Genomic DNA, 27,050 nt, shown 5'->3' with positions numbered 1-27,050 from the left:
TAATTTTAGAAGAGCTATCTGTGCATGTGCGTACATATGCTTTATATAGTAGATGTATATTTTTGTGTCCCTGTGTGTAATATGTATATGTAGTATGGTATATATACATAGAATTAAATAGTATACACTGTATTTGGGATTTTCAGTAATAGTAGGGGAAATTGTATCTCTGAGGCGAGGAGAGGCCAGGCACCCTAACCCTAATCCATACCCTTGACGTGAGTGACGTCAAGTTGGCCACCTTTAAACCAGTCCTTTAACAGGGCCTTTAAGCCAATGCCCGATTGCATGATTGTCAAGCCACTCCCACCTGGTCACATGGCCAGCAAGCCACACCCACAAAATAAACCATGGCCACAGTGTAGTAGTAAAAAAATTTCAGCCCTTCCCTGTGCCATGAAATGAAATTTCCTATGGGCTTTGCACCACATTTACTACATTTCTTTATCAAAAGGTCTGTCTGTGAGTATTTATCAGTCTTTATTTACCCAAATGCTTATTTATTTATTTATTACTTAGATTTGTATGCCGCCCCTCTCCGAAGACTCGGGGCTTGCAATGTAAGCTTGCAGTTAGTTAAAAAATTGCAAGCCTCCTCCGCCTTCTTCTTCTTCCTCCTCTTCTTCTTCTTCCTCCACATTCTCCTCCCCCTCCCCCTCCTCCATTAAAAAGCAACAATAACAAACAAATCTACACTATACTACATGCATTTTATTTTGATATAAAAGATGCCACTATACATCGAAAGTACAATTTGGCAAACTGTTAGTGGTTATCTTCTAAACAAGCATTGGGCCTTCACACAAGAAATATAAAATTGGTATTTATTAAAAATTCTTATAAAAATGCAGGTGGGAAATCAATACTCTACTAGGAATGGCATGATTTTATCAGTTTTATAAGTGGCAAAAAGCATACCCATCAGGATGTGTGATAAAGTTGAAATGGCCAGATATAAGAATATAAATGCCCTTGTGCATATTGTAATTATTATCATATAGAAAATATAATTAAAATTAAATTAACCCTACACAATTACTGGATCTTGGTTTTAAACAAAAAGAAAGGTTTAAAAATATAAAGAAGGCTCATATTTTTCTCCTGTTTCCTTCTTGCTAAATTATTCTGAGTTGTGTATATGTGTGTAGTTTTACATAAAGTTTATAAAAATTCATACATACCTCAAGGTTCATTCTTTGAAACAAGGGCACACAACTCTCAATGTTAATTCACTACCTTCAGGGTCCCTTCTGCTGTCTTTGCTGATTTCATATTTTCTTTGAAAGTTATAGAACACGACATTGCCAACAAAATGAAGCTCAACATACAGTGCAATATCCACTGACTTGCTGGCTTTTCGTATCTGCTATTTTAGAATGCAGACCAATGCAAGAGAGAAGTTCTAGTAGAATCCCTAAGTGTTACATAGACGCATTGGGGTAGTAAAGATGTGCAGCTGACTTTTATTGATGACATAGCCCTTCCAACTCTATGATTCTAAGGCTCTATGGTTGTCTTTCTGAGTCTTTCTCAAAATATTAAGTTGGAGATCATTTTTAAATTAGAGGAATGCGGAGAGGGGCGGCATACAAATCTAATTAATAATAATAATAATAATAATAATAATAATAATAATAATAATAAACTGCAAAGTTTGGAAAAATAAAGCTCTTGAAGCATAGCTTCATTTCTGTTCAGGTATAGATTGACAAAGTGCAAACTAAATAAATTACAATTTCAGTGTATGGTAAAATAATGTAGCAAGAAGGAAACCTTCCCAAACTACTGCAAAAATATTAAGATAGGGAGGATAGCTAGGGAATGCAGAATGTTAGGACACTGGTATATTTAACTAGCCATTATGGGGGAGAAAGCAAAGCTGAGAGCACAGTGGTATTCATCTTTATTTTTAAAGGTAACTGAAATTTAACATATAGATTGGTCAATTCTAGATTATATTTGAATATTTTTCTTTTAAGACATTCTCTCTTGCTAGAAGATATTAAGAGTTTTTTCTTAAAAAAACAGGGCTCTACTAATAAATAAATTATTTGGGGTACATTTAAGACTACTATTTCCTCTAAATAAAAAAAGATATTAAAGGTTAATTTTTGTTATATGTTAGAAATCTCACAGACAAATCACATCAAGTATTTGCACCAGGAAAGCTTAAATTGAAGGAAGAAAACAGTTTCAAATCTCTCTTAAAATATTGATTGGTAATACTGAGAATCTGAAAGATACACAAAATGCATTATTGTTTAAAACAAAAAAATTGACAAAAATTTATAACAGATTCCAGATGAACTATTATCCAACCTGGGTGGAAGTGGAAGGAGGCACAACCTGAGTGGGAAACATGACAAGCTTGTGGGTGGGGGACAAGGGATGTGAATGTTCAACTGGATGATAAACTCAGATTCGTGTTTCCCAGTATATGAGCCAGTATGGCTCTGGCAATAAATTGGACCTTTATTATTTATTTATTTATTTGTCAAACAAGTATAGTATTATAGTACATATTAACATAACATAACATAACATAAGTAGAACGTAGTAATAGAAAGGATAATAAGACAATAGGACAGGGACATTAGGCACACAAGTGCACTTATGCATGCCCCTTACAGACCTCTTAGAAAAGGGGAGAGGTCAATTGTAGATAATGTAAGGTTGAAGATTTTGGGGTTGGGGGAGGCTTTGAGGAATACTTTTACTTGGTCTCTGATTTAAGTTTGGGTGCTACCTGGAACCTTGACACATTGGAGTTTTATATTAATATCAATATGTTTTATTATTTTAGAATGATGTGTTTTATGAATATTATCTTTTTTTAGCCTAATTGGTGAATGGGTATGTACTGCCTCTGGAATCTTGGCAAGTTTTACAGTCCAGACACATTAAAACAGGTATCTCCTTTTCCAGCATTGAAAGATAGACAAATGAGAATTTGGCATTATGGAATAATCCAGTCCAATCCAAATATTGTAAAATCAGTTGATTTTAATAGTCATTTTAAAGACTTCCAGATACTGTGTTCATTTCCATTCCACATTCTAAGGAAATGATAATATAAAATGAAAGTCAGTATCAACAATTTAACTGAAATGTGGAATTACGAAGTAGAATTGCCTATTTTGAAGAATGAGAGGATCTAGACATTAAAAAATATAAAATAATTTCATTTTATCATTTAAAATAGATCAATTCATCAGAAAATATTATTTGATATTCAATACAGTACTGTATTACAAAAGACTAAACATTTTTTTGGGTGTGTGTGTGATCCTAGAGTAGCAATTATTTTGTAACATTGGATGACATTCCTAAAACATACAATCTGTCATTTAAGGAACTTTAGTTCTTTTGAGAATGAAGCATAACAAAGCAGATACTTTTACGCTATGCATTTTAAGGAAATTAAGAGTCATATGTTTTTGAAAAGTCTCTCTATTTCTACTGGATAGGGTTTAGATTTAAAGCTAAACCAAGATGTGAAATAATAATAATAATAATAATAATAATAATAATAATAATAATAATAATAATTTATTAGATTTGTATGATGCCCCTCTCCGAAGATTCGGGGCGGCTCACAACAATGATAAAAACAATATTATAGTGAAACAAATCTAATATTAAAAAGAAATATATAAAACCCTATCATATTAAAAGCAGACAACACATACATACCAAACATAAAATATAAAGAGCCTGGGGGAAAGGTGTCTCAAATCCCCATGCCTGGTGGTATAGGTGGGTCTTGAGTAGTTTACAAAAGACAAGGAGGGTGGGGGCAGTTCTAATCTCCAGAGGGAGTTGATTCCAGAGGGCCGGGGCCACCACAGAGAAGGCTCTTCTCCTGGGGCCCGCCAGACAACATTGTTTAGTTGACAGGATCGGGAGAAGGCCAACTCTGTGGGATCTTATCGGTCGCTGGGATTCATGCGGTAGCAGGCGGTTCTGGAGGTACTCTGGTCCAATGCCATGTAGGGCTTTAAAGGTCATAACCAACACTTCTTGTTGGAGTGTTGTAGAAACGTGGGCGAATCTGGGAAGCCCTACAAAGGCTCTCGCGGCCGCGTTTTGCATGATCTGAAGTTTCCGAACACTTTTCAAAGGTAGCCCCATGTAGGGAGCGTTGCAGTAATCGAACCTTGAGGTGATGAGGGCATGAGTGACTGTGAGCAATGACTCCCTGTTCAAATAGGGCCACAACTGGTGCAGAAGGCGAACCTGGGCAAATGCCCTCCTCACCACAGCCAAAATATGATATTCCAATGTCAGCTGTGGATCGAGGAGGACGCCCAAGTTGCGTACCCTCTCTGAGGGGGTCAGTATTCCCCCCCCAGGGTTATGGACGTACAGATGGAATTGTCCCTGGGAGGCAGAACCCACAGCCACTCCATCTTGTCTGGGTTGAGGTTGAGTTTGTTGACACCCATCCAGGCCCCAACAGCCTCCAGGCACCGGCCAATCACTGCCACTGCTTCGTTGACTGGACATGGGGTAGAGATGTATAACTGGGTATCATCAACATATTGATGATACCTCACCCCATGCCCTTGGATGATCTCACCCAGTGGTTTCATGTAGATATTAAATAGCACATTTAATTTATTTTAATTCGTATATATATCTAGTTTTCTCATTTCTCTGCATAACCACTAGTCTTTTGTATTCTATTAAAATAAATAATACAGAAAACTCAAAACAAAATCTCCATTCCCGGGCCCCAAATATTGATTTTTAAAGATTCCGGTTGTGTTGCTATGATGAAGGACTTGTTTTAAGCCTCATTGGAAATGAACTGTGTGCATGATACTGTATTTTGTCCTTTCTACAAACATGAAGTGCAGTGCCACATTTGATCATCTCAATTGCTATGGATGTGATGCAATGTCCTTCACATTAAAAATTTGATATATGTTATGGGTAGCAATGGTCATTCTATGCGTCTCAATTTTCTAAACCCTGATGGAAAGTATGTTATTTTGCTGAAAATCAAACCATATTTTAAAGAAGATATATAAGGAGAAATATACCTCAGCTGAAGTGTGTGGTTTTCAAAGGGTTCTCTAGCAGTTACCTATCTGCCCACAGAGCATAAACATATTCCTGTAGTAGGATATGTTTTATAATTTAAAAGCTTTGTAATTTAAAACCAGAAACATATTTTACACAATTTCTTCAATCAAAATTAAGAAAAAAATAGCAACCAATGAGGGAATGGGGGAGGGGTCTAGGAAGAAAAGGATTGTGTATGTACAGCAAACTTCTTTCCTGACTTTCTTTGGGCTTCCTTGCCAATCGTTAAGTTCCCAAAGGCTCTTTCTATCCATGTTTCCCATTCCTGGTGGACAGCCTACTAGATTCTTCTGAAACGTATCATTCACAGCAAAGAGGATCACACTGTACATTTGACAAGGAGAGGCTGCTTTTTGCCCAACACACCCTGAAGAAGAATAACACGTGTTTGGTTGTTGTTTTTTAAAGTTGCCTTAATGTTGAGTTTGGCCCTCAGTGATTTATACAGACATGTCCCTATTTTGCAATACCTTCTGGGATGTGTTTTCAACTTCCTAGTCTAGACCACAGCAGTACATATCTTCTGGTAATCTCCCATTCAACCAGGTCCAATTCTGCTATATAAAACTACTTAATTTTTGTAATGCTGAGAAATATTAAAATTTTTAATGGTGAGTAATATTAAAGTAATATTAGGATGCATTTGCCTAGGAAGATTAACAGAAGTGCACGTTTTCTCTCAGACCTCTCCTGTACCATTCTTCTGTACAGAAATATGCCATTATGAAAATAAGATGGTTGGACATTTATTAGAATAGCGTTAACTAAGTTGGTATTAGCATTAACTAAGTATAGTGGTACCTCATGATACGAACTCCTCACCATACGAACAACCCGAGATACGAACCCGGGGTTCAGAAATTTTTTGCCTCTTCTTACGAACGTTTTCCGTCTTATGAACCCGCCCCCACCATCCGGCTGTTGCTTTTTGAAACAACTGGGGGGCTTCCCAGTGTCCTCCTGAACCCAAACGTCAAACCCGAACTTCTGGGTTCGGCGTTCAGGAGGCCGCCGAGAAGCCCCCCGGCTGTTTCAAAAGGTGACAGCCGGGCAGCGGGGCTTCTAGGCAGCCTCCCGAATGCTGAACCTGGAAGTTTGGCAAAAGTTCGGGTTTGAGTGGCCGCCGAGAAGCCCTGTCGCTCAGCTGTCACCTTTTGAAACAGCCGGGGGGCTTCTCGGCGGCCTCCTGAATGCCGAACCCGGAAGTTCGGGTTTGGCGTTCGGGTTCAGGAGGACGCTGGGAAGCCCCCCGGCTGTTTCAAAAAGCGACAGCCGGGCGGCGGGGCTTCTCGGCGGCCTCCCGAACCCGAACTTTTGCCGAACTTCTGGGTTCGGCATTGGGAGAATGCTGAGAAGCGCCCGGCTGTTTCAATTGAAACAGCCGGGCGGCGGTGGTTTTTTGCATTATTTTTTTCATTGGACGCATTAATTCATTTTACATTGTTTCCTATGGGAAACAATGTTTCGTCTTACGAACTTTTCGCCTTATGAACCTCCCCCGGGAACCAATTAGGTTCGTAAGACGAGGTATTACTGTATTATACTTCATTTTGTTTTTCTTTGTCTTAAATCATACATTATAAAAAATTGCAATATTAGCAAAGCAGAAAAGCTAGAACTGTTCCCCTGAACAGGACTGGAGTTTTTGTGCTTAAACTGTTTAAGAATGAAGTTCTTTATCTGCAACTTTTGGTGATTCCATTCAGTAAGAGTGAGACTTTATAAACTGATTCACAGTAGAATTGGGTGTGAGCAAAATATATCTTTCTCTTTTGAGAAACTGGTGGCTTATCGATCCTCTCTCCTATGCCATTTTGCATCTTCTAACCATTTTTATTTGTGTGTGTGTGTGTGTCAGAATGGTTTCTTTCAGAAAAAAAAAGTGTTTTTGTTTCAGTTAACAATTGGGGAAGCCTCATCTTACTTCATTGTTTTTATTGTAGGTGATCACGATTATAAGGTCTCCTGTTGACATGTGAGTCATTCAAGCTTTTTCAAAAATTCCATTTTTTGTCGTCAGATACTTATGTTGTATAAAAATACTAACAGAAGCAGACCAATATGTGTGCATAGGCTGAGAGCAAGAAATTGGTTAAACAGACTTATTAACTATCTACTGATGAGAACTATATTATATTTTGATTGATTAACAAACAACGTCTTACTGTTTTATGTAAGCACATCCAGTTGTTGGGGCTGTGACAATATTACTCTATTTCCAAACTAAGGAGAGACAGGGTGCCTGGATTAGTGCATTCCTAGGTTAGTGTATGCCCCTGGCAAAAGGAACAAGTTTATCTCCCAATGACACTCTAAAATAGCATCTCTACTCTCTTTAGACAGTTGTCATTTCAGTTTATATTGGATTTCCCTCCCTTCTGTGCTTCTTATTTTTGTCATAGTTATTTCTGCTCATATTATGAAACTCCAGCTGCATGCTCTTGATTTCCACAAATTGATCGTGGAATCAGTTCATAGGAAAACAGTTCATTTCAATAGCCAGGAAAGTCACAGGCAAGATATCTAACACTGATCACCACAGCATCTTAGATAGTTCTTAATTTCTTGAAACATAATCCTTATTGCCTGGAAGTACTTTTTCCCAAGCTCCAAAGACCAGGACTCTGGGTAGGGCTTCAAATGACTGGAATAAAGCATCAGTACCAAGCATGAAGACTCCTTCCACAAGAATGGCCCACCCTTATCTCCTGCCGGACATCTTCCCACGCCCATCACACTATCATGTCACTGCTTGACTTTACTTCCTTCATATCATCCATCACTCTATCTGTCTCCCTTCTTCCCCAGGTCAAAACAGCCATCGTACACTCAATTGCATGCTCCTTTAAACTACCTGACTGATCTGGGATGCTTCTGCAAAGCACTTTGCAACCAAAACCTTGTCAGCCAGTCTATCTACTCCCTTCCATCCATTCATACATGACACCATCTCATGGCTCAACCCAGGTACCTGGTGAGAATTTGAAAAAAGAAATAAAATCCCTTCTTATACACTTACATGGCTGCCAGACTGGACACAAGTGCAGAGTGAAGGAGATGGCCAAAATAATCACTATCCCACAAAGTTCACGACAGGTTGCAGGTTGGTTGTCTTGGTATGTTATTATCTATCTCCAAACTAATACATGGGTGTCCAATCTCTTCTGCACACAAAGATCGTATGTATGTATGTATGTATGTATGTATGTATGTATGTCTGTCTGTCTGTCTGTCTGTCTGTCTGTCTGTCTGTCTGTCTGTCTGTCTGTCTGTCTGTCTGTCTATCTATCTATCTATCTATCTATCTATCTATCTATCTATCTATCTATCTATCTATCTATCTATCTATTTATTTATAGAGTTGAAAGGGACCGTTAGGTCATCGAGTCCAACCCTCTGCCTGAGCAGGAAACCCTACAGCACCCCAGCCAAATGGAAGTCCAATCTCCTCTTGAAGGTGTCCAGAGTTGGGGAGTTCACCACCTCCCCTGGCAGGCAGTTCCATTGGTTGATCGCTCTGACCGTCAGGAAGTTCTTCCTTATTTCCAGGTTGAATCTCTCCTTGGTCAGCTTCCAACCATTGTTCCTCGTCTGGCCCTCTGGTGCCCTGGGGAATAAAGAGACCCCCTCCTCACCGTGGCAACCCCTCAAGTATCTGTAAACTGCTATCATGTCCCCTCTAGACCTTCTTTTTTCTAGGCTGTCCATGCCCAGTTCTCTCAATCTCTCTTTGTAAGTCTTGGTTTCGAGTCCCCTAATCATTTTGGTTGCTCTTTTTTGCACCTTCTCCAGAGTTTCGATGTCTTTTTTGTAGTGAGGTGACCAGAATTGGATGCAGTACTCCAGGTGGGGTCTGACCAGGGCATAGTAGAGTGGTATTAGTACTTCCCTGGTCTTGGAGCGTATTCCTCTGTTGATGCAGCTTAGGATTGAGTTGGCTTTTTTGGCTGCTGCTGCACATTGCTGACTCATGTTTAGTTGATTGTCCACCAAGACTCCAAGATCTCTTTCGCAGTCACTACTGCTGAGTGGGGTTTCTCCCAGGCTGTATGTATGTCTAGGGTTCTTTTTGCCGAGGTGGAGGACTCTGCATTTGTCGGTGTTGTACCTCATTTTGTTGGTATGGGCCCACTGTGATAGTCTGTCTAGGTCTTCTTGTACTCTGAGCCTGTCCTCAAGGGTGTTGGCTACCCCCGCCAGCTTGGTGTCATCTGCAAATTTTATTAGTTCCCCTTTTATTCCCTCGTCCAGGTCGTTGATGAAGATGTTAAAGAGTACAGGACCCAGGACAGAGCCCTGTGGTACTCCACTGTCTACTTTTTTCCATGTGGATTTGGTGCCGTTGAGGACAACTCGTTGGGTGCGGTTGGTCAGCCAACTGTTTATCCATCTACATGTGTAGTAATCTACTCCATTTTTTTCTAGTTTGTGGATTAGGAGATTGTGGTCGACTTTATCGAAAGCCTTACTGAAGTCCAAGTATATGAGGTCCACTGAGTTGCGTTGGTCAACTGACTTGGTTATGGTGTTGAAAAATGATATGAGATTGGTTTGGCATGATTTGTTTCTGATGAATCCGTGCTGGCTATTGGATATGATCTTGTTTGTTTCTAGGAAGTGGGTAAGTTGTTTTTTGATTATTTTCTCCAGTATTTTTCCAGGTATAGAGGTCAGACTGATTGGTCTGTAGTTACCTGGGTCGGTCTTTTTGCCTTTGTATGTATGTATGTATGTATGTATGTATGTATGTATGTATGTATGTACGTATGTATTTATTTGAAGGGACCTTGCTGTTCATCTAGTCCAACCTTGCTGGTGCAGGAGACCCTACATCACACTAGTCCAAGAGCAAATAAAGTTAATGGAGAAGGTTGTTGAGAAGATGGTGTCACTCCAGCTCCAACAGTCCTTGGAAGAAGCCGATTATCTAGGCCCTTGACAGTCAGGATTCAGACCTGGCTACAGCATGGAAACTGCTTTGGTCATGCTGATGGATGAACTCTGGCGGGCCCGGGATATGGGTTTATCCTCTGTCCTGGTGCTCCTTGACCTCTCAACTGCTTTCGATACCATCGATCATGGTATCCTTCTGCGCCGACTAGAGGGATTGGGAGTGGGAGGCACCATTTTATGATGGTTCTCCTCCTACCTTTCCAGTCAGTCACAGTTGGTGTTAGTGGGGGGGGGGGGTGTCAAAGGTCAGCTCCTAGGTCTCTCCCTTGTGGAGTTCCTCAGGGGTCGGTCCTCTCCCCCCCTGCTGTTTAATATCTACATGAAACCGCTGGGTGAGATCATCCTTGGGCATGGGGTGAGTTACCACCAGTATGCTGATGATACTCAGCTGTACATTTCCACCCTGTGTCCTCTCAATGAGTAGTGGAAGTGATGTGCCGGTGTCTGGAGGCTGTCAGTGTCTGGATGGGTGCCAACAAGCTCAGGCTCAATAAAGAAAAGACAGAGTGACTGTGGGCACTCCCTTCCAAGGACACATCCATCTGTCCGTCCGTCCCCTTGGGGGGAGGACCCTCAGAGAGGTTCCGCAACTTGGGTGTCTTCCTTGATCCACAGCTGACTTTAGAACACCATATTTTGGCTGTGGCAAGGGGGGCGTTTGCCCAGGTTCGCCTGGTGCACCAGTTGCGGCCCTATTTGCACAGGGAGTATTTGCTCACGGTCGCTCACACCGTTATCACCTTGAGGTTCGACTACTGCAATACTCTCCACATGGGACTACCTTTGAAAAGTGTTCGGAAACTTCAAATTGTGCAAAATGCAGCCGCACAAGCTATCATGGGCCTACCAAGATATGTCCATGTCTCTTCAGCACTCCGTGGACTGCATTGGATGCCAATTATTTTCTGGACCCAATTCAAAGTGTTGGTTGTGACCTATAAAGCCCTACATGGCATAGGATCAGATTGCCTGTGAGATCGCCTTCTGCCGCACGAATCCCAGCGCCCGGTCAGGTCCTACAGAGTTGGCCTTCTCCAGGTCCCGCCAACTAAACAATGTCGTTTGACAGGTCCTAGGATTAGAGCCTTCTCTGTGGGGGCCCCAGCCCTCTGGAATCAACTACCCCAAAGATTCGCACTGCACCCACCCTCCTTGTCTTTTGTAAGAACTTGAAAACTCACCTATGTCAGCAGGCTTGGGGTCAGTAGACCCCAGTCTCTACCTAATAAATGTATTGAATGTGATAGTATGGATGTGATTGCTCATTTTTTAATATGGCTAGTTTTAAGATAATTTTTTAAGTAATTATTCTATTAATTAGCTTAGAAATGTTTTATGTTATATCCTTTTGTTTGTTGTGAGCCGCCCCAAGTACATGGAAGATGTGATAAAGTAATTTGGTGATGACCTCTGCTAGTTCCTTTAGGACTCCGGGATGTAGTCACCTGGTCCTGGAGATTGGTACATGTTGAGTTCTGACATGTGATCTCTTACTGTCTTTTTGCTGATGTGGAGTTGAGTTCCAATTCTATATCCTGCAGCTGTGTTATTGGTTTGTTGGTTTACTACTTATTTTTGAGTGAAGACAGATGCAAAAAATGTGCTGAGTAGTTCTGCTTTGTCCGTATTGTCTGTTATTTCTTTGCCATCTTCTCCTTTTAGTGGACCAACTGTTTCTTTGGGGTTTTTTAACTGTTTATGTGTTGGAAGAAACTCTGTGACTTTAGTGTTGTTGGGTCCTGTTGTTTGTGTTAGCATTATGTTGAATTTAATAATGGTGTGGTCGCTCTCACCCAGTGCCCCATCAGTTTTGACTCCTTCCATCATTTCTTCTCTTTTTGTGAGTATTAGGTCTTGGAGTCAACTGGAGTATATTACCTTACACGCAGTCTGTAGCTTTCTCGTCTGTAATGGGATATACTGTATATGCCTTCTTCTATAGCTCTTCTAATGTGGTTATAGTATTTTTTTTAACTGTTAACATTTGCCACAATGCTAGTTTAACAACTCAAGGGGGTACTTTATTTGTATAAGCTACAATTATCATACAATCCTGTCCTTTATTTCTGTGTTCAGTTTTATTATTCCATAGTGCGCAAGAAAAAAGAGCAGCTTCAAAGAGGCTCCAATATCCTCATGTTTGTCTAAATATTGCTCAAAATTGATTTTCTTTCTCCCTCTCCCACTCACCTTAGTAACATGTTGCTATGGCCACAGTCATTCAGAGAAATGTTTAAGACCAGATGCCACTGTAACTGCCTTATGGTACCCAATGAGGACTTTTCTATCCAGATTTGTGCTTTATCATCTAAGCAAGGATTTGCAGCCTGCATTTTTTACCAAAACATTGTGGATCATCTGCTATAGCATGCTATTTTATTCTACTTTTGTGGATAGGAGGGAAAGATATTTGCCAATCAGTAGAAAGTTAGGTAAGAAACTATTATACTTAGCTATATGTCAGCTTGAAGGCATGAAGGGAGAGATTAGTTGACTTTCTGTTCTATTAAACTTGCAAACATACAAATATACTGATTTTAATTTTTGAATATCAAAATCAGTTTGAAAAAAATGACACCTTGAACGAACTTGATTTAAATATATATTACATTGTATTGTGAAATATACAGTAAACACTAAAAGGGAAAGGGTAAAAAAAAAGAGAGACATGTTAAGGGTCCAATACATAACTGGACAGAGAAAAAAGAGTAACAATGACAAGCTTAGTTTTGCCATATAGAAAAATCAAATTGCATGAAGCTTGGTTACAGTTTGTGGTGTTGTTCATAGAGAAATTTACTACATGTTAAAATATATATCAATGTCACCCACTCCCCACTATTAGTGGAGAACATTCATTTCTCATCTCAATGTTCAAGAACAGATTTGAGACGAGAGCAAATGATGTTTGTATTTGTAAATCAAGGGATTTTTGCATCAAAGTATCCCAAACAGGCAGGTAGAAGATATTAACCTAGCAATACGAAGCTGCATGACATTTTTCTGAGTGGCTAAATAGAACAGGCATTATAATATGGAATTATTTTTGATGAACTTGATCATTCAATATAAATAATGGTGAGATCGTAGTGCATACACATTCTGCCATTTTTACCATTTAGGGAATGTCCAGATATTTGCAGCTCCAATCTGGTAGCCCTCATTTAAAAGCAATTCCACAAAATAAAACAAATTAAAATTCCACAAGAAATAAAATGCAATTTGCATCTTAAGCAAATTATACCAATGTATTTCACAAAGCTATCATCATAAAGTCAGATTACAAAACAAAAACATTTAAGTGGTTAACTTCAGCCTCTAGAAGTTTATCAGTGTTAAACCTCACTGATAAACTTCTAGAGGCTGAAGTTTCCATTCTGCAGATTTTTTTTTCTACTTTATCAGAAGTAATTGGCTTTTTTGTCCCTAATAATGGATATTAATACCCTATATATTCAAATATACTATTAGGGAAAATGCTAAATGAATGGAACAAGAAGTGTGAGTAATTAGGTGCCAATTATTACCAGAATAGAATTAGAAGCGTACAGCAATTAATGAATAATGCCTTTGGTTGCTATAAGTTAATACTGCCTATTCTCCTCAGTTCTCTCTACCCTAATCCTGTTTTGAAATGTACTTAAATGAAAGCCTTACCTGACCCCCTTTAGGCTGATACTTGATGTTGTCTGTTGACCCAACTTTAGACCTGACATTCTTAAGATCTGGTAGAGGTTGATTGATCAGACGAAGTTGCTTAGGGGTTGCTGGAGATTTCGGAGGTGTGCGTATGATAGCAACTTTTTTCTCAGTGGGTATCAGAATCGCAGATGTGGGAGTACCCGGTGTATGTGGGGTTCTGGAATAACTAGGGGTCCCAGGTGTTCCTGGGGTACGAGACGAATAACTAGGTGGAGTTCCAGGAGTGATGGCAGTTGATCCTGGAGTAGTTGGAGTTGATGTACCACTTTTTCCTGTTCGGCTTCGAATAGGCTCTGATCCTGTATTGATAACAAAATTATGTTTGTTCTATGATATTAATGTCATTTTATAGAGAGAACTGGCATCTAATTGTTCATAAAAGAACCTGATCACAAAAATATTCAGTCTTTGCTAAAACTTTCTGAAGATAAGAGTGAGAATTAAAATTGAACAATATTTCACTGATTGACAATATTATCATAAAGTAGAAACCTGCTGGGATTTAAAGCAAGTTAAAAATCAATAATATTGGATATTTGCAACTATATCTTTTATATCTTAATTATCCCCAACGAGAAATAAATGAAAAGGAAAAGTTAAGCTTAATGCAAATTTCTATCTCTGATAATATATCCATGTGCTCCCTACTTCTAGCTTCATCTCTCCCTATGATTACCAGTTCTGAGTTGCAAATACCTAGCTGTCATTTGTTGATAGGAAAAAAATGCGTTCATGATTAGTAGATATCTGGATTTATGCAACCCAGATTCAAAAGCCTTGCCCATAACTCTAAATTAAGATTATGTTTAAACTTTAGAATCTCTTTATAAGTAGGGATTTTTCCCCCTAAATAAAAAACACTATATATTACAAAATTCAAAGCATTCTTTTCCATATATTTTAAAATTCTGCTATCAAATATTTCAAGGAACTGATATAAATTATACGAATAGAAATTTAGGAGGTATCCAGGGATTATATTTTTTCTGCTAAACTTTTCTCTTTTCCTAACCACAGAATTTTCCCAGCTGTTTAAAAAGCATCCAATTACACAGAACCCATATTTTGCAATATACCTAGATTTTTTTATCTGATCTTATCTGGTAATATACATTCCTCTTGCAATAGAAACACAGCTGAACAGAAATTGGTTGCTCTCTAATTTAGATATTATCTCTGGTCTAAAATCTATTTCTTCAACATGGCAGTGTAGCCACCAACGCACCCAGAAAAATTTCTTTTGAAACCAGACAGACTCTGTGTTTCATCTTGACTCATCTCATCTCATTGGATTCTTCCCTGTTTCCCCCCAAATAAGACATCCCTTAATAATAAGCCAAATCAGGCGTTTGATATATGGCAGTAAGGCCAAGGGCTTATTTCTGGGTTCAAAAAAATATAAGGAAGGTCTTAGTTTTGGAGAAACATGGTTTAAAAAATTAAATGGGAGTTTAGCATATTGCAAAAAATAGTGTCATTTTAATGCAATTTTTTAAAATTTCCAGAAACATTTCTGGGTCCTACATAGACTCTAGGTGTCTAAACCAAAAGAAAATATTGCATCTTATTAGGTTTCAGGGAATAGTATTCAAGAACTATACTAGCTTGCCTTCAGATATAGTAAATGGGGATTTTTGAGACTGTCTGGGCTCGTTGTAGCATAATTGTTGTAAGATTATGAATAAGATGCTTTCAAAATTTCAAAAATGTCCACTAAGTCAAAATAGATTAGAGAACCCTGAGCTTGCGCCTCCAACTTTAACTCTGAATTATAGGGCAAGAGACATACTTGTAGTTCGTCGTACGGATGAGGTGGTGCTGTTCAAGGAGAAAGAATTTTCATCTCGTTCTCTGTCTGCTGAAATACCTCTTCGGGCGGGTAAAATGGAAGAAGGTCTTGGTAAAGAGGAGCGCTTTTCAGGACTCTTGGTAATTCCATCCTAATGCAAAAAAATAGGAAGGATTTTGGTTTTAAACATGTATTGGTATATTCAATTCTAGCCTAACTTCGTTTGCATTCAAGCCCTTAAAGGGAAAGCGACACTACAGTAGTAAGTACAATAGTACAGAAGCTGTTGAGGAAAAAGGGTAATCTTCAAGGCTGAGGTCAGAAAGTTGACTTAATTTGGCGATGACTGCATCAATATAGCCTTATTTTATTTGCATTTAAAGTCAAAAAAGAAAGTTTGTGTCTCTGCTGTGAACATATATTCATAGATCCATAGACAGACATTATGAAGCTAAATAGAACCACCACTCAGTCAGTATTTGGAAACTGGCAGAGTGACTTCTCGACATACAAAAATTACTTGGAAAAGCCAGAGTTCTTAGACAAGGGCTCTTCTATTGCAGCAAATGGCCTAAGCCTACTGCAAGTGATCCTTGACTTATGATCACAATTGAGCCCAGAATGTTGGTCGTAATTTGTCATGATTGTGACACCCATGTGGCTGCCTTGCTCTTCCATTGTGGCCATTAAGCAACCGCCCAGGCCATTAAATGACCTGCCAGCATTGGAAATCTAATGCAGGTCAGAAGGATTGGGCTGGCAAGGCTAAGCATCATGCAGACCCTCTACCTCCTCCAGAAGCTTTAACTAGCTAGGCTCAGGAGTGTGCAGGCCTCTGCCTTTCCTCCCACTCCTTCCAGTGAGCATCCCAATGGGCCTAGGCAGCTGAGGTCTCCCATGAGGTCATGTTGGGGGAGAAGGCAGTTGCAGTGATCCCAAGGGTGGGAAAGCTGCCAAGCACCTGAATTTTGATCACATGACCACAGGGTACTACAATGGTTAGAAGTTCAGACAAGGATTGTATATCCCTTTACTCAGCACTATCATGATTTTGAATGGTTTGCTGAATGAATGTTCATTAAATGACAACTACCTGTATCTGCATCTTATGAAATTTGTAGATATTAAACAGGATTAAGCTTTTTGAACAAATTTATTTTTATTAAGTTTTAATAATCGCCATTATCAAGGAGACAAATCCCGGATTCCGGCATCCTGTGAAATCACAACTCAGCTCTATCTCAGTTATGTGCCTTCCTCACAAGGCTCTCCCCCTGGCACTGGATTCTGAAATTTGCTTTGCCTGCCAGAATCTGTAAATCAGCCTTTGCATTTCTTCCTGTTTACCCTTTTTCTCGTATTGCTTTTCAAAAAAAGTTATGGGAATACTATCATCACCACTGAATTTTCTCATCATTTGTGATCTGTGATGAGGACTGATTAGATTCTTTTATAGTCTTTATAGGCTAACCAAGAGAAGTGACCCATTGGAGCTGTTGATATCATGAATTAATATGATTATAGTTCTAGCTTATATATACTGAATTTCATTTTCACTTGGGAAAAAGGATATCAGGGTGAGATATCCATATTCGGGTAGTGAAGGGAAAAATTAAAGATGTGGGAATTTATTCTTGTTCTACCTCAACTACCTTACCTGAGCTGTTTTTGAATAGTCCCTTGGGCCCGTTGAAGAGGGCCATGCAATATAATTGTCTTTACTGCGCAAAACAACTTTTTTAGTGGTGATTAGTGAACAAGCAGAGTTGGGTCTTGGAGGAAGCAATGACTTTGCTCTAACCTTTGAGGCAGGAATCTTTGACAAAGAAGAAGTCTAATTATAGGAAAACAAAAAGAAGAATGTAATGGGAAGATGAACAATGAGACAAACAGAAAATGTATGGAATATGGAAAACAGATTTCGAATCAGAACCTTGAAAATAATTATTGTATTTTATTATTGTTCTAACATTAAAGTAAGTATACATTAATAAAGTGATTTCATTGTTCAAATCATAAGAATAATAATGATATAATGGTCTTTTTTTTCTGGAGCCACTGCCACTGGCCCATGCTGACATTCTATTTTTCTACTTTTAGTGTTATCATCTTTCCAGGTTTTAAGACTGGAATTTCAGTTATAGTATTCACCAAAGTGTATTGATATCCAAGTCACTTGCACTGACTTAATTCCAGGTAAATACAGCCTATATTCAAAATTTTTATAATGTTATTGTAAGATACAGGGTTTTTAAAGATTTCATAAAAATAAATCAATAAGCATTTTACATTCATATTTAGGATCTTAGTGGACACTATTGCTTTGAAGCTGCTATTAAAATATTATGCATTAGATATTATTAACTGCAGCAGTCACAGACAAACTGCTATGTCTTGTTAAAGTTGGAGAGAATATAATCCTTGCCTTACGAAGCCTTCACACCTAACTAATTTTAATAAAGCCAATTATGGAAACCTTATGAGATCACTAACATTTATGCTGGTACTTTTCCTATTGCAAAACCAAATACAGAAGGCACTATTTGTCTTTTTTAAAATAAAAATATTATCAATTCCCTCTCAGAAACCTTTGACCTTTAAGATACATGTGCTCAGAGCAGACAAGGTAGTCAGGGGCAAGCTTGCTACTTGAAATTATCACTTTAAGTAGTGATAGGAAGTGAACAGAAGTGTAAGATTTTTTTTATTTATTTACATATGCGAATTACTAGTCTTTCACTATCGAATCCTGGAAAACTGATGCCTCTGAATAAAAAGGAAAAAATACTTTCAGTGAGTGAGCAAAAGGTATTAAATAAAATAGGCAAATGTACACGTGCATGTTAGATAAAAGGGACCAGGACAGCTATATGTTTATTCATATATCTGCACATCCCATGCAAATTAGTGTGAGAGGTACATAATTTTTATAACATCTGGAGCCTTTATAGTTTTTTTCTCAATCTGTCTTATTCTGAAACAGCAATAGACAAATGCTAATTATGCCCAGTCCCCAGATGTCCTTGCAGCCATGGGATCAAAATTTGGGCAGCCAACTTACTTAAGTGCAGGAGAACTTCAATTCCCTTCACCTCCCCTCCCCATCATCTATCTATGATAGACACAGGCTGCTTGAGGAGTCTTATCATTGTGTTCCTTTGGCTGCCCTGAGGTCCACTGGCCCTATCACTCCCAGATGCTTTTTGCCATCTTCTTTCTCCCACTGCTGAGGAAGTGTGCCCAGCCTTGTATCAGTTTTGTCCAAATCATGTACAGCCTTCTCATGAGGCTCTGAGGGCCACACACAATTTGGACAAGGCTGCGCTTTGTTTGGAGAATAGCCTAAGTAGTTTCAGACAGAAGATCTGGTGATTTGGATTTCATAGGCTCCCCCTACTTGGGGTTATGTTTTGCCATATCTTATGATTTTCTTTGAATTTCTGCACTAAGATGGGACTTAGATGCTTCATCTAGTTGTATGATTCCAGCTGCAAAACTATAACCAGGTACATTTAAACCAGAGGGGATATTTCTTTCCTATAGACTAAAACAATATATATGTCTGGAGAAATAAATATAAAGAATTGGAAAGCATTTCAACTCTGGCCAACATCCTTTTTCATCATGCATTTCCTGTTAGAACAAGTATGGTTGCTTTTAAGACAGACATTCTGCTCCTCTCACCTTTCTCTTTGCAGAAAAGGAAGCAAAAAGAAAATATGGCACTTCATAGAACCTCCCGGTTATAAGTCACCAGTCCAACTGAATTTGTGCTCTTGGAAAGCAAAGTTCTGTACTATGAATGATACCTACCACATCTGATAAAGTGCAGTCCAACTCACTACCTGACTCTGTAGTATCATCACCTAACCTCCAAAACTTTACCCTTACACTATCCAGTGTTGACCTCTCCCGATTCTTTTTTTAAAAAATATTTTATTATTATTTTTTCAAAAAAGACAAAGACAAACAACATTAAACATTTAAGGAGCTACCATTGCTCCGCTTGTCGTAGATGTCTAATACAAAAATATAAAACCCTAACTATTGTCAGATCAATACAGAAATGTCACACGTGCACATTACATTCTTATTAAATTTAAATATTCTTTATGTTAATTACGTTAATTAAATTTCTTTATCTATAAAATATCATATACATATTCAAAAAGATAAAAAATAAAAAATGCAAGAAAAGATAACACTTCTAACTTTATCATACTATAAAGAAAAAAGAAGAAAAAAGAACAAAAATTCTTAAGAATCTCCCGATTCTTAAGAGGTCAGTAAGGGGCGTGCATAAGTGCACTGTGTGCCCACCGTCCCTGTCCTAATGTTTCCCTCTTATTAGTACCCATCTCATGTATATAAACATTGTTATATCTGGATATACTACCAATACTACTTGACAAAATAAATAAATACCATAAATGATTCCTTCATTTGTTATGGTTAACAATAAGTGATAAGATACTGTTCTGTTCTGCTGCTGATGGTTCATTGTGCTGATTTCCCATTTTATGCTAATGAAAACAGGTTTTCTTTGCATCTTGAGCCTATGACAGAAATAGTTTTATTATATATTTTCCCTTGAGTACCATTTGTTGGGGGTCAGGGGAAAGGGAGGGTCTTGCCTTCTCTTTCTGCTCAAGATCCCCATGGACAATTGATGGGCCACTGTGTGACACAGAATGCTGGACTCGATGGGCTTTGGCCTGATTCAGCATGGCTCTTATGTTCTTATATTTCCATCTAGATTTTGCTTAATGCCCTGAGAGTCTGTGCAGCCATATATCAGTTGCCTTGTAACTCCGGAGTTCTGCCCAGAGTGTGCTGGTATCAATTTGCTTATCTAGCTGATTAGCATTCAGTCTCAGCTTCAGTGATTGGGTGAATTTTGGATTTGCCCCTCTCCTTTTTATCAGGCAGAGCAGCAGCTATTAGCTTTTAAAGATACAGAAAGCAGATCAGATGTAGATGCTAATATTTCCTCTTACAAGAATGAATCAGACTGATAGATTGAAAGTAGTGCCATGATGTTCTCAGAACTGCATCTGATCGACCAGAACATACAATAGAAAGTTTAATATCTTTCTAACTGTCAGTATGTAACTTTACACAGTACAGCAATTAGAATATTTTAAGAACTTATGCTTAATTTCAATCTGAGTAAAAAAGAAACTATTTGTTTAAAACTTCCAAATGGTTTTTAAAGTTATTTATGAAAAAAACCCCGACCAAATATTCAAAATATGCACATGTAAAACATATAAAGGCAAATTCACCCACCGAAAGTTTTTCCTTTGCTTGCTTAAACACCCCAGGCGTCTGGTTTATTTCACCACCAGCAGCTATTAGAAAATAAGGGGGAATGGGTTAACATTTTTAAATCATAACTTCACATTAACCTTTAACATTTTCAGTTTAAATTGCCATGCAGTATTTATAATGAACTAATTACTAGCTCAACTTTTGCTAATTAAAAAATAAATTATAACTAGAAAATTAAAGAATAACACTTCTCATTATTCTCTAAATGTTACCAATAGAGCATTGCAAAGAAAACTTTGATGTTTGAATGATGTGGTATTAACAGCATGATTTTCAAATAATTATTTGAATAATCTGAAAACATTGGCCATCACTTTTTAAAACATTGCAGTAATGGTAATTGTTGTGACTTAAAACCACTTCCTATATGTATGTACTGCATCTTCCAGGAATAATAATATAAAGGAGGGCAAGACTGAATATTAAAATAAAAGAATAGGACACTGAAATGATGGCTTTTATTTCTTCTACATTATCTGTTATTTAAATGGCTTACACAGAAACCAATTTACAAACATAAGAAAACCGTAGTTAAAGAAACAGTGAATAAATACACAGCCCAATATTCCATTCTTTTGGGATGTGGAATTTGTACATATAGGAAAACCCCTGCATATATGTTCAGTCTACTTCTCCGTAGTTGAAAAGGACAATGTGGGCATGAGTCAACATGCAAGATGTGAGTCCCTCATTGAACAGTTTCCAAACTTCCTAATCTGAGCTGGAGGAGCATGGAAAGCGCTTCTATAATTTCTGGCTCCAGGTATGTTTTCTGGCTCCAGGTATGTTTTTCATGGTGTGCAGGTGAGTCAAACATAATAGTCCTGAGATCTTCATCATCATCAAAGGAAGGTTGGGAAGAGATTAAAGAAGATACAGAGGAGCTGCGTGCATGCATCCTCTCCTCGCCCCTTTAATAATCTTATGTGCCGTCTGAATACCCATGCCTATCTTAACATATCCTATTGTATTAATGATCACCAGTCCATTGCTTGCAGTCTAATTCAAAGAACAAAACTGCAGCAGATAGCATGGTTTGCAACATACGTTTCTTACAGATCTGATGGAGCTCTTTACACATGGAATTATTTCCAAGGTCCAGGATGGCCAAACATTCCATGGTTTGCAAGGAAGTATCCATTATCAATTTGGCTACATTATTATCAAATTAAACCCTTAAGTAAAATTTTAAAAACATTGGTAAATATATAAAAATAAAATAAAGTATTGTAGTTGTCAGGATTTGCAGGATATATTTATTACAAGGTGTTTGCATAATATTTTCTCAATTTTACTACTCATCTACTACTCATTTACTCATTTATCCACCTACGTACCCTTCCACGTAATAGATACATCTGATTGAATTATGTATCAGTGACCCACAGCTATTAAACAATGGGAAAATGTCTTTGCTGATGACTTACCTGAAAGCATAATAATTCTTCCATCTGAACAATAAACCTGGATCATGACTTCACCCTGTCCCTTGGAGTTCGATTAACAGTTTAATCATGCAAGAAACATGTTTAATTCTGGGACAAACACCATGAAATTTAAGATGAGGAAGACAAACCTAATACATGTTTGTCCCAGTTGAAAGCCTAAGCTGCTACTTCTGTTTGTCCTATGATATGGATGTTGTGATGTCACAAAGGAAACACAGCCTTACTTTTTCAACCAACCAAAAACTGCAGTACAAATTTAGATTAGGTTCAGATGATAGCATTTATATTACTGAATTACAATGGTTTATTAATGTCAATGTGGTTTCTTCAAAGTATGCCCTTTTTGTGTATATAAAAAAGATAAAAAGAAACAAATACTCTATGTCTATTTGCATGAAGTAGCCTTATTCAAAAATCTGAATTTTACCATTATGCTTCATATATGACGCTATATATAGTTTCATATATCGAATTTACTCTGCTAGAAAGACAATCCATTGATTCAATGGGAAAGATCTCCAACTTATAATGCCTGAAATTGCAGCTACATAAATAAAACCTCCTTAGGGAGCTTTTGAATATGTAATTAATAGAACTGGCAAATATGGGACACATTTAATATAAAACTGAAAATATTTTGAAAGGCTTCGGATTTGCAAATCAGTTCAATCTTCAAAGTAAATTTGAAGATACATAATTTGAAACTTGGCTGTTTGAAAATAAATACCATATCAAGCCTCGCTTTAATAGTATACTTGAGTTTGACCTAATTCACAAACGTCAATCTTCCATGAAAGAAAAAAAAAGCTATTGATCAGTAGCAGATTCTTCTAGTTTCCCTGAATCTCCACTCCGGGTCTCCTTACAGTTTTTACACTTTGTGCTTTATGCTTTCCTTTGTGAGCAAAAACTAGAAGAAGAGATCTTTCTATTGTGTTGGAACTATGGCTAACTCTGTGATGGCGAACCTATGGCACGAGTATCAGAAGTGGCACACAGAGCCCTCTCTGCTGTTATGCACACCATCCTCCCAGGCCAGATCTCCATGGCATATTTTCGTGACCTTCTGTTTTGCTGCAAATGGTGAAACAGAAGCTCATGAAAGAAAGATCTTACCTCTTGCCATACTTCCAGTGTTGGGATGCCCCACCTCCCACCGGCCAACTGGTTTTTCAGTCTCTGCTGCACATATACACAGGCATATTTGCACACACTTATGCTTATGTGCATTCACATGCGTGCATGCACCTTTCAGTTTGGGCATGCGTGCACACGCAGTTTGGGCACTTGGTGTCTAAAAGGTTCGCCATCACTGGGCTAACTCAACTTTAGTCAGAACATGCCAGGATCTGAACCATTTTCCTGAGATCAGTTATATTATTACAAGAAACAAAATTTTTTAAAGAAAGATATACAAGAAAATAAAGTTATGATTTTCCTCTACTTTCTTATTTAAAAGTAAATTTGTTCTATCTCTCTAGCATTTTGAAAAAGTGCACAGACATTAAGATGATCAACAATGATGTAACTTTAAATGGATTTGCTATCTGGGCAATATTCTTGAAACTGTAATTCCAAAAAAATTGCCTGCATCTCCCAGGAAGTAAAACAAAGAAACAAAAAACCCCTTAATTTTTACACTGAGGGAAAATGTATGCAGAAAGATAATTAGATGCCTCAATTTTGTTTCAATGTACATCCTGAGTTTAATTTGGAATATTAGCATAGAGGATATGGTTTGGCTTTTGTCAAAAACTGCCTCAAAGATACTGTAAGTAGCTAATGAGAACCACAAATAATTCTCTATGACAGGCATAAAAAATAAAGAAAGGAATGTTCTGCAGCTGATAGTGCTTCTCAGTAGACAATTAGTATCATGAAAATTATAGATAATGTGGTGAAGGGGCATGGCCAATGTTACAGCACTATGGAGTTCCCTTCACTCCACTGGGGAACCCCAATATCCCCAGGAGACCCAGTTTGTCCACAAGAGACCCGGTTTGTCAGAACCACCCTGTAGGGGTGGGGGGAAAGAGAAGTACCTGCTGGTAAGCTGGGGGTTGGTGGTAAACCCCCCAGGGATCCAGCTTTGCCCTCTTTGCCTGCAGCAAATGGAAGATGACATTAAGTGTTGTCTTGGGTGCAGCAGCCACAAACAGCAGAATTAAATTAGAAAGATTGGAGTCAACTGGGAAAAGGATTCTAAAGTTAAATGCAGGAGAGTATGAAGAAAACAGAAGCTGGTGAGTGATTTGAAGAGAATATTTTGGAAAGTAGAATTGAATCAAAAAACAGAAAAGACAGAATTGGAAGATTGAATGCAGAATGCCATCTGTTGGGCGGACAATCAGGAAGATTGTAAAATATGCTTGTGTTTAGCAGCTGGACAGTTTTTAAAATAGATGATTTGTGAGCTTGAGAAATGGAGGTAGATGACTTTTAAGGACTGATAGGCATACATAGAAGGGTTTTGAACTTGGTGGAGACAGACTTTTTATTATAACTGAAGTTTGTTGAACTTTTTTTACTGGGGGAATTGTGATCTCGTAGACATGGAGGAAATTAATTATATGCAACTGGTTGGCTTTTTTAAAGATCTGCTTGATGACTGGAGAAGAAGCGGGGGAATCAAAGTAAAGGAAGAGGTTAAGAATGAATTACAAGAGGGACAAAAAGTAGAGAAAGAAACAGTAGAGGAAAAGATGATTAATGAAAACACTGAAATAAATACACAATGATGGAGAGGAAAAGAATCCCAGAAATGAAATAAAGATTAATGATTAGGTTGATGAATATATTGAAAATTACCACAATTATGATTGTTACTGTGATAATTATGACTATACTGATAACTATAATAATAAAATAGAAAAAGATATAAAAAATGAATGAGTTGATGACTATATGGAGATTAATAATGACCAAATAACTTATTTAAGAAAGAGAAAAAGAGTTGGGGGAAAGAGTAGATATTGATATGAAAGTAAAAGAAAAAAGAAAAGAAACTAAGGAAATGGGGATGGAGAAAATACATATATAAAAAGGAAAGTGTTGATAAATTAAAAGGAAATGGATGATGGGTGTTGGGATATTATAGAATTGTTCCTTTTTCTTTTTATTATAATTATTAAATTAGATTTAATGGTAATAATATGAATCATTTAGAATTTGATATACACAATTAATATAATTACTGGGTCAAGACTTCTGTGTTTCTTTTATATAACACAACATTGTATAATAGAAGGATGAATAGATAATAATATTAGAGTATTTTTTCTTTTTTGATTTAAAGTTATCTTTATACAAGAGATTTGTTGAAAGAAACAATTGAAAATTTATTATGTGAAAATTTTATTATGTGAAAGTCTAAATAATTAATTGATTTGAAATAATATAACAAATTTTGATGACAATTATTTGAGATATATAATTAATATAATTACTTTGTTAAGAATTTTGTTCCTTTTTATAATACAATACTGTATATTAGAGGAAGGAATAGACAATAATGCTTGATTAATTTTTGATTCAATACCTACTGAGGTAAAAATTTCCCTTATATATGAGATCTGTTTAGATGGAAAATTTGAAATTCATTATGTGGAAGTCTGAACAACTAATTGATCTGAAATAATATATGAATCTTGATGATTAATAAGAAGAGTTGAAATGTATATATATAATTAATATGCGTATGAGATATTGTGATAAATTATAAATCAAAATATATTTTAGAGGATTTAGCTATGATAAAAGAGGGGACAAGAAATATAAACAATGAGGAAAGAGATTTATTTTATTATCTTCGGAGAGGGGTGGCATACAAATCCAAATAATAATAAATAAATTAATTTGTATGTGATGTAGAGGAGAAAAATAAAACAAGGGGAAAAAAGAAAATTATAGAGACTTACAATGGTTTAGAGTTTATTTAAAGACCATTCAAAGTTACAACAGTCAGGAAAAGGGTACTTTATAGCTCGTAAAGCCATAGGAAATAAAGGTTCCCCACAATTGCCCGGTCAGCCGAGTTAATGGCCAGCTGTTGGTTGCACCGGGGCCAGGAGAATGCAGCCCCCAGCATTTTTTGCCGGCCTGGGGAGCCAGGATCTTGTGAAGAGTCACGAAATCCCGGCGCCAGCTTTGCGCATCATGCACAGCTGCCCATGCAACTGGGGAGGGCCAGGCGATCCCTATAAATAGGGCTGCGCCTCACAGCTACTGATCAGCGAACACCCACCCACCCTCCCTATCTTTCAACGTGCCTGGTAGGGGTTGCCTAAGGGAGCTGAATAGGAATTTTTTGCAGTCGCAGCATTTTAGCCGTAGCCGTTTTTTCACCTGTTCCACACTGCGGAGCAAGGATGAAATGGTTAGGGGGTGTTGCACATTTAGTTCCAATTTGGTTGATTGGCTTCCCCTTTGGTTACTGCGGTAGACAGGTTAGGGGTGGAAATGGGCTGTGGTAGCAACTGTGTATTCTGCTTTGGGCATCTTTAAAGATGATGGGCAGCCTCTTGCCAGGAGCTTATGGTTCTGCATGGCCTGGATGATTGGAGAGGGGATGCCCTTGGGACTCACCTAACCCAATAACCGGATTGGACGGTGAGCCCCCCCCCTCACATGGTTGGCATGGCCAAGAACTGGGTGAAGGCATGGTACTGTCACCTGGTTCAGCAAGGAGCTATGCCCATAGTTGCCAAGGAAGCTTATTGCAAATTATTTCTGCCCAAAAA

General features: G+C 37.9%; 1 protein-coding gene across 1 annotated transcript in view; it reads right to left on the bottom strand.

Annotated features, from left to right (window-relative positions):
• The window catches only part of MAP2 (microtubule associated protein 2), a 136,016-nt gene that overhangs the window by 11,661 nt on the left and 97,305 nt on the right, over positions 1-27,050 (bottom strand). The window contains exons 9-11 of the mRNA XM_070758313.1: positions 20,822-20,883; positions 15,533-15,683; positions 13,699-14,042 (exon numbers count right to left, since the gene is read on the bottom strand). Of these exons, the coding sequence (XP_070614414.1) occupies positions 13,699-14,042; positions 15,533-15,683; positions 20,822-20,883 (557 nt within the window). The remainder of the gene's footprint in view (positions 1-13,698; positions 14,043-15,532; positions 15,684-20,821; positions 20,884-27,050) is intronic.

Source organism: Erythrolamprus reginae, chromosome 1 (assembly GCF_031021105.1).
Source record: "Erythrolamprus reginae isolate rEryReg1 chromosome 1, rEryReg1.hap1, whole genome shotgun sequence".
Taxonomy (NCBI): Eukaryota; Metazoa; Chordata; class Lepidosauria; order Squamata; family Dipsadidae; genus Erythrolamprus; species Erythrolamprus reginae.
Note: the sequence above shows the minus strand (reverse complement) of the source record. Positions and strands in the feature narration are given on the sequence as shown.